Raw genomic sequence first — 13,078 nt, 5'->3', positions numbered from 1 at the left:
TCCACATGGATGCCCTTTGCTGACTTCCCCCTGCACTGGAGTTGAGATCTTGTTCATCTCAGCTCCTCTCTGCCCTGCTCCTCACCTGCCAGCCATACCGGCCTGAGACACACCAAGCCCATTCTCACCTTCCACCTCCCCCTTCCCAAACTGGCAGGCCTCATCTCTGCATTTTCTTATGCAATATTCTGGCTCCCCCAGTACATGCCTCTCCAGAGAGGCTTCTCTCACCAGCCTCTGAGGCCTTTTCTCTGATAGTTCTCTAGCCCTGGACCCCGTTCATCATCTCCACAGAGCCACCTCCATCGACCCGCGACTGTGCAGTTAGCTTTTCCTCCCTTACCTGTTTGTGGTCCCTTCCCTGCCCCCAGCTAGAAGCACCAGAGAGCAGAGGCCAAGGCTGGCTTTATTAGTTCACTATCACATCCCAGATCTCAGCACTGTGCCTGGCATACAGCAAGTGCTCAATAAGGAGCTGAGTTAACGGACGGGTTTCACTGAATGCATTTTAAAAATCAGGATACAAGATTAGGTGGGTGCCGTACATGGCACGGCTACAACTATGTCAATGTCAAGGGCCCCTGTGGACGTTTCCTGAAGGTGGTTGGCATCTCCCGAGGGTGTCATGACGGAGGAGTTTCTCCTGCTGTCACTGCCCATGTTATCTGGTCACAGGCAGACAGGCAGGCACCCGGCTCTCCTCTGCTCGTCTTCAGGGCACCGCTGGGGTGTCGGTCAGTCAGCCCAGGGGTGACGGTGCAGGAGTGCTCGCCTGGGGCCTAGACACGATACAGGACCCTTCAACTGTTCCCACACAGTCTTTTTTTTTTTTAAAGTCTTTATTGAATTTATTACAGTATTACTTCTGTTTTCTGATTTCTGGCTTTTTGGCCACAAGGCATGTAGGATCTTAACTACCCAACCAAGGATTGAACCTGTACCCTCTGCACTGGAAGGTCAAAGTCTTAACCACTGGACCACCAGGAAGTGGTGGTCTTTCTTACCCAGAGCCATCTTTCTTACCCCTCCCTCACCCCCAAATGATGCCATCCCATAAGTGATAAACTGGTTTAAATATTTTGGGAGGCACTCCCCAAAATGTTGTCGAAGCAGAAAATGCCAAGCCAGGGTGCCCCGCAGTATGAGTTCTGAGCCGGTCACTCACCGGCTCTCATTCACTGAGAACCTACTATGTGCAGAGCCGGGCGCCGCATGCTTCATGAACGTGATCTCATTTGATCTTCAACAGCCCTCCTGGCCAAGTCATTTAGGACCATCTTTATGGCAAGGCCATTGGGCCTGGCAAGCAGAAAGACCCTGAGCAAGGTCACAAAGCTGCTTACTTCCAGCTATAGCAGGGGCTGCAAACTCAAGCGTCCATGGGGCTAGGCTGGCAGAACACAGGGGAGCCCAGGCCGCATCTCCAGCTCCACCCAGAGCAGTGGGGGGCCGGGAAGTTCCCCTTTTGCAATGGTGGCAACCAGTTCAATCAAAGAGAGAAGCCTGAAGTCCTTATCTGTTAGAGAGGAGTATTTACAGATGCAGTCCCATTTGCTTTAATATACAGAGGGTGGGAGGTGGTGGTTAAAAAGAGAAATGGTGGGGCCAAGGAAATGAGGCTCCACAAAAGGATAAGACTATTGAAGCTGAAGGCTGGGTGCACAGAGACTCACAATTTTATTCCCTCTAAAACCTAACCTCTCTTATCTAGTCAGGTCTACTCTAGTCTTCCCTTCCCACTGCCCTTTTGTTTCTCCTTCCCTCCCCTCCCCTCCTTCCCTCATGGCTGCCAATCCGTGACCTCTGCCCCATGCCACTCTCCTTGCCAGTGAAAACAAAACAGGCTTTCGGTACAGTTCCTTTTTTTCCAAAGGGGTGGCGGCCTCTTTGATGCGCTTCGTCAGAAGCTACCTTGGCAGAGCTCACCTGCCACACCTGGCGCTGTTGGTCAGTGGATGTACGGGATGGCTTCTGAATGTTCTGATGCTGTGGTTTCTTATCGAGGTGTGACAGGCTTAGTAAATACACTTAAAGTCAACTCTTCCTGCTGCATTCCTTTAAACCCATTTAAGCAGTTGACCAACCCCAAACACTCCTCCCTGAGCCAGCTTCCTCAAGCTTCAGGGAGACAAAACATGACCTCCTAAGAAGCAAGCCCAGCCTCCACAATTTAGCAAATCTGAATGCCCTCACCTATACTAGGATGCTTCCTACCTTTAGTATACACGGAAGGCATTTGGTGAAGTGCAGAGCATTGCTAATTTTTCCCCATGGAAAGTGAGAAGCTCAAGCATTTAAGAATAATCACACACACACAAAGTCAACACATGCATATCTTACCCTCATACCATATGCTCATAAAATCCATAATTCATAGTATTTTCTGGCCGGCACCCTCTTTAGCAAAGACATAATTTGCAATCACGCTGGGTAAAGACAGACAGCCATTACTTTCTTAATGGCCAACTACCCAAAAAGACTCAGTTAAGTGATCTCAACTAGCAATCTAATCAATTCAAATTGATAAGTGAAATACTTTTAACCTTTGTTTCAGCAGGCCATTCCTAGTGGGAGGAGGCACGGTACATGAATTCCCAGCATAAAATTTAATTCCATTTCACGGATGCAAACATTCTTGCTGCCCTGAAGGAGAGGCCCCGTTAAAGCAAACTGTTTTTCTCTCTTTCCTTGAATCCAATCAGACAAAGATGGGTTTATGGGTCTCTCCAGCCTATGCCATCAATTTAAACCTTTACAGAAATCCCCATGGCAATATTTCAAGGAGGAAACGGCCACAGAAGATGGGCATAGAGCACAGACAGGATGTAGTTTCCTTGCTCCTCCGAGAGAGAAGGAATAAAGGAGCATAAACAAAAAGGAAGCAAGAAAAAGGAGTCAGACAACCAGGCAAAACCATAATAATCATTTACGGAGACCCTTCCACGTGTCAGGCAGTGTGCTGTTTGCATGCATCACTGGATGTGATTATCAGGCAATGCTGATTCCATTTTCCTGAGCATAGTTACATGTGAGGCACTAGACTCAGTCATCTTATATTTCATATTATAGTTCACTCAAGTCTCAAAACAGCCCTGTAATATAATGAAGATCATCCCCATTTTCCAGGCAAGGAAACGAAAGTCGTGGTGGTTTCAGTCACTTGCTTGAGAGAATACAGAGCTGGGCAGGGGCCTCTGGCTCAAAAGATACAAACCCTCATTGGTCTGCATCGTAACTGCAGGTCACACAACTGAACAGTTTTTGTCAAGACTCATTCCACTGTACACTAAAACTCGGTGAACCTTACTGGATGCAAGCTGTATTTCAATAAAGCTGATTTAAAACAAGGACCCTCTCTCTCTCATCGTCCACTACAAAGTGGCCACTTGCCGTTTCTGCCTCTCCAGCTCCCAGCTCTTCTTTTCGAGTTTCCTTTGGGGGCCGCCTCCTTCCTCACCCCTAGGTGATGGGGTTCAAAAGGAGCAGGTCCCACCCTCCCAGCATCACAGCTGAGGACGTGACCTTGACCTAACCAATCAGTGAATCACATTCTGCTGATCACTGACTGGGTCAGGAACGGTCTTGTGACTCAAGCTGGGCCAATGAGAGCATTGCTCTGGGCGTCTATAAAAGTTATAGGGAAAGAGAAGCTCTGTTTTTGTCAGGGCTGCTTAGCCAGTTCAGCAGATCTTAGAGGTCCTGATGGCCATCTTGTCACTATTTGGTGAGAGCTCTCTGGAGGATGAAGCCAGAACAGGGGAAAGAAAAGCTGAGAGAAGGAAGGTGGCAGTTTCCTGATGACATTGCTTAAGTACCTAGATCAAGCCATGCCCGAAAGGAGATCTAGCTTTTTACACCGATATCAGTGAATCTGCCTCTCTTTTTCCTTAAATTAGTTTAAGCTGGCCTTTCTATCTCTCATAACCAAAGAGTCCTAATATATCACAATGTTACAGCAAATAAGAGGAAAAAGCTATATGACTGGGAGAAGGGTTATAGGAACACAACCAGGCTTTATATTCTGTCTCCCTTTAAATCTCAGTCTCACACTGAAGAGGAGAGCACCGAGGCACCGGTTGGATGCTCAGGCCTGCAGGCTAAGCACGTGGTTCTTGGGCCTCCAGAGCCTTCATCGTTACCTAAATGCTGGCGGCTTGCATTTTTGAAAACTTTCCTTTTTTTAACCAATCAGGATCCTTTAGTCATTAAAATCATACAGACCACCTTTGACAGACACAACCAACCAGACTGGTGCTGCTATGACTATATGGAGGGCAGGGATCCTAGAGCTGTGCCCACCCCTGCTTGAGACCCCAATCACCATGCACAGATATTTCAGCAAAACACCTGCACAGCGCCCCTTGGTCTCCAGAAAGCAGGGCCCACAGACTGACTCCAAGTGTCCAGAGTCTAGGGCCCCTTTTCTGAAAGTTTTGTGTGACATGCTCACTGTCTAAGTTCACGGTGACAGATTAACCCCAGTATGACATGCAGGTCGCCCACGAGCCTCCCAGTGATGCGTGAGCCAGCCTGGCGGTGTCCCCCCACCCCTGCTGCCGTGACGCAAGATGACCAACTCACTCAGGTCGAGGACGTCATCCGTTTTGATCAGGTCTTCCTCCCGCGTCAGGGGCAGCTGGGTCTCGGGCTCCCCTCGCAGTTGTAGGGACAGGGAACGGAGCATGAAGAACACCCGGATGGCCTGGACCAACAGTTTGGAGAGCAGAAAAGAGTGAAGTCAGTTTGGTGAGAAGGTCTGTATGGAGAAATCACACAATGACTCTAGATTTAAAATGAACAAGACAAAGCCCACCTCTTTCAGCATTGTGGTTCTGGTGCTTTCAGAGCCAAGATTTAAAATGAAAACAATCAAGGAGGCAGCCCGTGTGCCATCACCCGCAGGCTCGGGCTGGGCCACGGGACCTCACTGAGCACCTGCCATTTGCCGGGACCCGCCCTCTAGGGTCACGTGACCCTCGTGGCAGCCCCGCGTGGCTGGCAGCCCCGCTCGGCAGTCGAGGCTGAGACCCATGGAGGCCACGTGATCAGGCCCAAGCTCACACCTAGCAAGGGCCAGAACCAGGTCTCTTCTAACTAAACCAGCCCAGAGTCTGAAAATCCAAACCATGAGTGTTTCAAGGTCCACCTACTGAATGTGGGGGCGGGAGAGACAAATGGTAAGATGCGGGTGGGGTTCAGAGCCGCCAGACCCCACAGCCCATCACCTGGAGCTCTGGCCCCTTGGCCTTCCAACAGGGGCTGTGCCCCTCTCAGGGCAGAGGACCTGGCACCTGGCAGGTGTGTGGTAACGTCAGTGTCCCGGGATCCGTCAGGTCTCCCCAGCCGGGGACAGAGGTGGGGACAGACTGGGGCCCCATCAGCACAGGGTTCCCAGCCCACCAGGGAAGCATCTTGGTGGACCCCAGGGTGAGCGGGAGTTTCCAGGGAGCGGGAACAAAGCCGAACCCCAGGCTGGAAGCCAGAGAAGCTTGTGCAGCCTCCGCCCAGCAGTCAGTCTGCCCTGGAGGTAACTCCCCGCGAGTCCCAGGTTGGGGCTGACCTGCCCACCAACCAGAGGCCAGGAAGTGGAGCGGCAGCCATGGGGCCCGTGGCTTCCGGGCCACTTGCCCTGATGGAGGGAAACAGCCCCCGAGTCAGGTACGGAAGGTCTGTGCTGGACTCCTAGCTCCACTGTGCTGGGCAAGGCCCCCGGCCCCACGAGCCTCAGTTTCCTCCTGTGTGAGATGGGGATGTGAGTCTCTACTGTGCGGGGCTGCGGGGAGCCTCTGAGATGATAGTGGGGGCAGCAGCCAGCACGGGGTCCATAAGGGGGCGGCCAGGCCTCACTCCTGCCACTCCACAGCTCAGCATGAGGAGGCGTGGGGACAAACTGCTGTCGCCACTGGCGAGCCCCACAGCCCACCTTCGGGGCCCCTTTTTGCCAGTTCTGAGGCTGTAGGCCTGCCCACTGAGATGGGAGGTTGTCCATTGTATGACAAGGTGCCTCAAAACAAGGGGCGGAGAGAACAGATGACTGCCCGCAAAGAGCCAGGTTTGCACTGACTTTTGTTGACCCAGGCAACGAGGATGCTGTGGGCACCTCTGAACCCTAATCTTGACTTGGTCTAGAACTGCTGGGAGATCTTGGGCCAATTACTTAATGTCCCGATGCAGAAAACTGGATGAACAGTCCTGTTTCCTGGACCTATTCTGGCGTCACCAGAAGCACCAGAGAAACATAAACTTTCATATGATAAAGATGGTGGCTGTGGGGGCACTGGTGTATTATTCGATTGTTCTAAACATTTTTGTTTGTTTGCGTGTTTCTGTTGTTTTATTTTTCGGCCTTGCCGTGTGGCGTGTGGGATCTTAGTCTCCTGACCAGGGATCGAACCCCTGCCTGCTGCATTGGGGCCTTAACCATTGGACTACCACGGAAGTTCCTGTTCTGAAAGTTTTGAAGAGCAGTCTTCACAAAAACATCTGTGATAGTCAGCAGCTGTCTCTCTACAAACGCAGTGGGAGAAGCCCGGGCTCATGAATGTGAGGGCAGATTCCCACAGCGCCAAGTACTCCACCTGGGTGAAAGTGGGGTTCTCATGGGCATCTACAGGGTTTGGCAGGCCATGTTCACCAGCCCCACAACCCCGAGAATCCACAAGAGAAAGGTGAGACACCGGGATTAGAGGTCATCTGATCATCTCACTGTCTCCCTAAACAACCACTACTCTCTCTGCGTACCCCCGGCCTGCCAGGTACGGGTGCATTCGAGCCATTTTAACCACCCTGAGGGATTCCCATTTTACAGACAGGAAACCGAAGCCTAGAGACGTCAGGGAGACTGCCCAAGGTGATTCACCTAATAACTGACTCCAAAGACTGTCCTTCCAATCACACGCCTTTGCCTTCAACAGACTGAAGGATTAGGACCCAGGCTTTTATTGAGTGTTTTTCTTGACTTTGCTCAATTAATGTGCAAACTGAAATGCATTACTGAAAGGAAGAGTATTCTTATTCTTTCAGATGCTTCCATAGGAAGATTGACTCAGGAAGAATGGATTAGATTTGGAAAGGGGAGTCAGCTGACCAAGTTTAACTATCAAGAGAAGTGGGCAGGGTGGTACGGCCGTAGACAAGCTTAACTATAAAGAACAGACCTTTCCAGTTTGCTTCATGCAGTGGGGAGCAAGGAGAGCCCCACGAGTGGGGCAGCGGATGGCTTCCTAGCCAGACAGACCTTAGTCCAACCTGAGTCATGTGATTCCCCAGGCCTGGGCTGGAGCTGTGGAAAGGGGGTCCCCACCACCCCAAATCATGGGGCCACCTTGAAGATGCAAGGAGACGGTACAAAGACCACCCTGAGCCCCAGGGCTGGGCCTGGAACAAACACTCAGCCTGAGCCCTCTCCCCTGCCAACTTGGCCGCACGTGCAAGCTATTGAGTTCAAGCGACAGTCACTCAGGCCAGGAGCCCACTGAGGCCGTGGAAGCCAGTCATTCTTGAAAGAGTGCTGAAGCGCTTTAAAGTAGGCACAGCCCTTTGGGAAAGCAACTTGGCAATACCGACAGAGTCACCAAAAAAAAAAAAAAATGTTCATACCCTTTGAACCAGAAATTCCACTTCTGGGAACTTATCCTAAAGAAATAAGCCAAAAGAAAGGAAACATTGTATTCGTCAAGCTGCTTATTACAATTTATCTGAAAATAATGTAATACTGGGAGCAACCAAAATGTCCACCAGCAGGAAAACGCCTAAGGAAATTATGGCAAAAGTCACCAGTTAAACTTTTAGGCAGGAGTAAGAAATCAGACTTATTAAAACTGTATCAATGAAAAACTTCTTGCTCACAATGCAAAGAGAAAGGCAGCGAGGATGAAAGCAAGTCCATCGCCCATGCACCCCTGCAACCATGAAAAGACGTGTCTGCAGACAAAGCTGGGAGGAGACACACAAAGTCTGTGTTGTTTGTTTAGGGTGATGAAATCGCCAGAAATTCTTTCACCCTACTTTTGGAACTCTGTGAGATGTTATTGTATTTTCTTTAATGCACAATACACATCCAGAGAGTAAAAGCAAAATACCCTATTTCCTCAAGGTCAATAGCGATAAACACGAAAACTGTTTGCGGTTTTATGAGGCAACAGGGACACAGAACTGGAGGGACAAATAAAACTTCATGCAAATATCTTGATTTCATAATGGCTCCCATGGTTATTCCATAAAGACGGCTAGTGGCTTAAATTCAGATTCTGGTGTTCATCAAAGAGTCCTCTCCCCAACTCTCTTTTCTCTAGTGTTAAGCATCAGTAGGTTTTGACTGTTAAAAGACTTGATTTCTTCCCCACTTAAGAGGCTAGAAAGCTCCATCACTCTTCAGCACCTCACTGCTGCTCTCGCTAAGAGCTGAGAAGCAGCACACAGGAGGAACCTGGGACTCAGAGAGGCTAAGTAACTTGGTCAGGGTCACACAGCTAAAGGTGGGATTCTACCTCAGCTGGTGTGACTCGTGTGCCTGTGCTCTTTCTTAACTGCCTCTCTCGACTGCCCTGCCACGAGGGGTGGGTTCAGCTCAAGTCCAGGTCCTGCCTGCATGCTCCTGTCAGACCCCAGGAGTTCCTGTGACCACATGTCAACATGAATTTCCCGTCTCAGCCACAATCGCTCAGTGGCACTCTTGCTATTTTGGTCTTTTGCATTATTTATTTATTCTTTCTATTCTTGCTTCTTGCCCAGTGCCTAGAGAAGGCTCGACAGACACGTCAAATGAAAGAATAAACAGTGTAATTTGCAAAAGGCAAGGGGGAAAACGTGACTTCATTGCCAGATGCTTCCCTGCAGCCTGCACAGCCCGTGCCCCCCTCTCCTGTCCGCTGCACTCACTTCGCTCCAGTCACCCCACACCTCGGACACCCTTCACTCTTCCTCATCCCGGGGCCTTTGCACTCACTGCTCCCTAGGTCTGGAAAAGGTCTCCTTCACATCTTTGCCTGGCTGGCTCCTCACTCCCCAGGTCTCTGCTCAGACGTCACCTCTGCCAGGCAGCTTCTCCTGGTCACTCAGTCTAACGCAGCACCCCCTCTGTCCTTCAGAGCCCTCGCTGCAGCCTGGTATCACCCCTGACCACAAGCTTTGCCTCTCTCCAGGCCCGGGAACACCCAAGGGCGGGCCGACTTTCTGCTCACTCCTGCACCCTTGGGAGAGCACTTGGCACACAGCAGGAGTCCAGTAGCTCTTTGATCAACGTACAAAGGAATGATTCACCATAAAGGGTGGTTTGAACTTCTTTGACAAGTCCTTAAGGAAAATAAAGGGTGGTATTTCTGAAAAGCGTCAGCCTCCTAAAAGTTAGAAAAGCCTACACTTGGCAGGGGGAAAAAAAAAGAAGGAAAACCTCTGAATCCAACAGGACGAAATGGAATGTTCTCTGGATACGAGCAAAGAACTTGAAACAAACCACATAAGCCTTCAATTGCTTGCTAAACCATACACTTCCTCTAGCTCACATTCAGAGCACACCGCGGTGTTCTGATGTCTGAAATGGGCCGAGGAGCTAAGCTGCGGGAGGACTCCAGACAGCTGCCTGGCATCAGGGGCTGGGCTGAGGTGAGAGGTCAAAATTCCCCTTCAACAGTGGATCCTGGACATCAGAGGGAAACCTCTGGGGCCCAAGGCTCTGCATTGAGGTGGCCAGTCCTCTTATCTCATCCTGGCTCCAGGGACACCAGACTTGAGAGCTGCCTTTATAAACCCGTCTTGTGACAAAGGTCATAAGAGAGACCCCGGGGGCGCTGGTGCTTCCGTTGGCAGTGTGAGCCCTGCAGCCCATCTGGGGCAAGGGAGGTGGGCAGCAGTCCTGGGATCTTGAGGATGAGAGAGGAAGACCCCCACCCTCAGGCACCACCACAGGCCTCTGTGCATCTGCCTTTCGCGGAGTCCTCCCGAGGGCCCTGGCAGGGCGGGCGGCGCTGGCTGCTGGCTGGGTGAGGAGACAGAGGCTCAGAAGGAGCAGGAACCGTGAAGCCCAAGCAGCCCTGCCCTCTGCCGTAGGCCTCAGCCCAGAATTTCTCCTGTGGACCAGCCGTGTCCGCCCCAGGCCAGCATGACAAGATGCCAGGGAGCGGCCAACCAGGCCGAGGCTTTCGCTGTGCTCCAGGGCTCTGAGACCTGTCCCCTGCAACCCCTCCGGCGCCACCACTTCCCACACAGCTGGCCCCACGGGGGCTCCAGGCACGGCCCCCAGCTCTCTGGGCCTCTGCGCACCCCCACCCCTCCCGCCGCAGCGCCCAGCCCTTCCCCCACAGGCCCGGCTCAAGGAGCAGCTCTCTGTGCTTCTTGCCCCCCTGCCCAGGGAGGATTAGGGGCCTTGTGCTCCTGGAGAAACAGCCCTGGCCAGAGTTGTGTGGGCGCTTCCCACGTGGCACCAGGGGTAAGGAACCTGCCTGCCAGATCAAGAGACACAAAAGATGTGGGGTCAACCCCTGAGTCGGGAAGATCCCCTGGAGGAGGGCATGGCAACCCACTCCAGTGTTCTTGCCTGGAGAATCCCATCGACAGAGGAGCCTGGAGGACTACAGTCCATGCGGTCACAAAGAGTCGGACATGACTAAGGGACTTAGCATGCATGGATTGGTGCTGCCTTTCCCATCCTCACCCTCTTTAGTCTTTTCCTTGAGGACTGGGGCTGTGTTTTCTGGTATCCAGCACCAAGTAGGACTAATAAATACAATGAAGGCAGCAGTGGGAGGCAGGGGGTCAAAATGGCCACACCGCCTGGGTTGAATCATGGCTCTGCAACTTGTCAGCTGGGGGATCCTAAGCAAATCACTCAACCTCTTTGTGCCTCAGTTTACTCCTCTGTAAGATGGGGATAATACTAGTGCCAACCTCCCAGGGTGGTTGTAGAAATACGTGAGGAAATTCTTAAGAAGAACTGATATGAATGATCCACTTTGTCACAAAGGCCATGTGCTCATATAACTGTTAAGAAAACCTGATGGACTGTGGACCAAAAGGAAGGCAGGATGAGACCCGGAGCAGCAGATCTCTGCATTCACAACCTTCTGGACCTTCTAGTTCAGGGGCCAAGGAGAACCGGGACGGGGTCCTCTCTGGCCCAGGGACACAAGAGCTGGACTGGGCATGTGGCTTTGCTGTTATCCTGCTGGGGAGCATCTCCAAGAGCAACCAAAGGTCAAGGGTGAGTGTACCCACTCCATAAGGAGTACAGACGTGACACCCACTTGTCAGAACCAATCCCCCCGTAAGAGCCGACACCAAGGATGCCCAGTGCAAACGCTGCCACCCACAATCAATCATGTGCCCGGCCACGGGGCCCGCACACCTGTCTGCGAGCATGAGGGAGGCAGGCGTCACTGGCTCAGAGAGAGGGTGGGTCCTGCGGTGAGCATGGTGGGTCTGGGCGGACGTCAGGGAATGCAGACTGACTTCAGACATGGGTCCAACTTCCTCTGTGCCCCAGCCCCGCCCCAACAGGCTTTCAAGGCAAACTCGCAGCAAGAAGGCCACGAAATCTTTTTGCCTGAGGCGGGTCCAGTGAGTCAATCCCGTCTCTCAAAAAGGTCACAATACTTCCTCCACTCTGGGTACACTTGGATTATCTCAGGGGAAGGCTTGGCCTGATAACAGGAGCAATGAGGGCAAGGGATTCCTCTAATTTATCCACACCTCCACGTCTCCAGGGAATGATTTTCTAGGAAAGGGTTATGGTGCTTTCTAAGAAAGAAACTGTGATCTGACCAGGGAGATAAAGTACCCTGAACAGCCCCGCGAGATGGCTGAAGAAAAAAACTGCTGATAACGGAAGTGCACACGGCAGCTGGGTTCTGAGAACTAACCTCTTCACACACCTCTCCCGCAGGCCCAAAAATAATCACAACGGCATTTTCGTGTGTCATGCCCCAAGATCCCTCAGATACCTTAATGCCACGCCATCGCCAGGGGTCCTGGCCTCTCGGGGCTGGTTCTGCAGCAGCCTCACCTGCTCTGCATCACCACGCTCCTTCAAAGGAGCCCAGCCCCGCTTCCTCTCTCAGAGGTCTGGGGCTGGGCCAGCTTCGCTCAGTGAAGGCAGCCTGCCTGCCACCAACATCTTTCAGTGTCTGCTGTAACAAACGGCAGGGACTTCCCTGGTGGTCCAGTGGTTAAGAATCTGCCTTCCACTGCAGGGGACATGGGTTCGATCCCTGGTCGAGGAACTAAGATCCCACACACTGTGGAGCAACTCAGCCCGTGCGCCGCAGCAACTGAACCTTCTAGCCACAATCAGAGAGAGGCCCACGGGCTGCAGCAGAGACCCAGCACGGCCAAAATTAAAAAACAAACACCCAGAAAGAGGGCAGTGCTCGTGGAAAGCTAGGCCCTTGTGGTGGAGGGGTGGGGGCGTGGGGCTGGGGGTTGCTGTCTGGCTCTCTGAGGGTGAGCTGGAAGGTGGGTCTGGATGTGGTCGGAGACCCTCCCTCTCCTGTCCTGGGGGTGCTTCCTGGTGAATGGCTGCCAAGGATAGAGGCCAAGGCCAATGCCCACTCACCCGCCGGGTCTTTTCCACGTCACCACACGGCAGTCGCTTCACGAAGTCGATGCCGGTCAGCGGCGTGCCTGTCGGGGGCAGCAGGATGGAGGCGTCCATCATGAGATATTCCACGTTCATGGGCTTCATCTGGAAGACAGACGGTGGAGGGAGGCTCGCTGAAGGGAGGAAGGGGCCAGAGCAGGTGACATGGGCCTCTCACCTCCATCTGCTTGTATTCAAGGGCACATCAGCCCCAACACAGACTAAGGTGAAGCCTCGAGACAGCCAGATGGGAGAGATGTGCCATTTTGTTTTCTAAGCTGCAGACTTTCACGCACGTGCAGTGACAGCTCAGACACCTTGGAGAAGCTGCCGCCCTGCTGTGAACAGATCTGCTTTCTCACCCCTGAGTTCCCCTCCCCTGAGCAGGGAGACAGGCCTCAGGAAGGAGGCCTGCCCCTTCGTGGCGGTCCCTTTAGGGTAGTCTGCCCGCGGTGCGGGGCCTGACTGCCACCCGCCTCCCACACTGGCACTTTTAGCTGTGATGGC

At 52.5% G+C, this 13,078-nt stretch overlaps 1 protein-coding gene across 5 annotated transcripts in view; it reads right to left on the bottom strand.

Annotated features, from left to right (window-relative positions):
• CLEC16A (C-type lectin domain containing 16A) overlaps window positions 1–13,078 on the bottom strand; it is a 232,009-nt gene that overhangs the window by 113,377 nt on the left and 105,554 nt on the right. For all 5 annotated transcript variants that reach the window (XM_043914310.1, XM_043914312.1, XM_043914311.1 and 2 more), the window contains exons 17-18: window positions 12,548–12,676; window positions 4,582–4,702 (exon numbers count right to left, since the gene is read on the bottom strand). In XM_043914310.1, coding sequence (XP_043770245.1) covers window positions 4,582–4,702; window positions 12,548–12,676 — 250 coding nt within the window. The remainder of the gene's footprint in view (window positions 1–4,581; window positions 4,703–12,547; window positions 12,677–13,078) is intronic.

Source organism: Cervus elaphus, chromosome 10 (assembly GCF_910594005.1).
Source record: "Cervus elaphus chromosome 10, mCerEla1.1, whole genome shotgun sequence".
NCBI classification, from domain to species: domain Eukaryota; kingdom Metazoa; phylum Chordata; class Mammalia; order Artiodactyla; family Cervidae; genus Cervus; species Cervus elaphus.
Note: the sequence above shows the minus strand (reverse complement) of the source record. Positions and strands in the feature narration are given on the sequence as shown.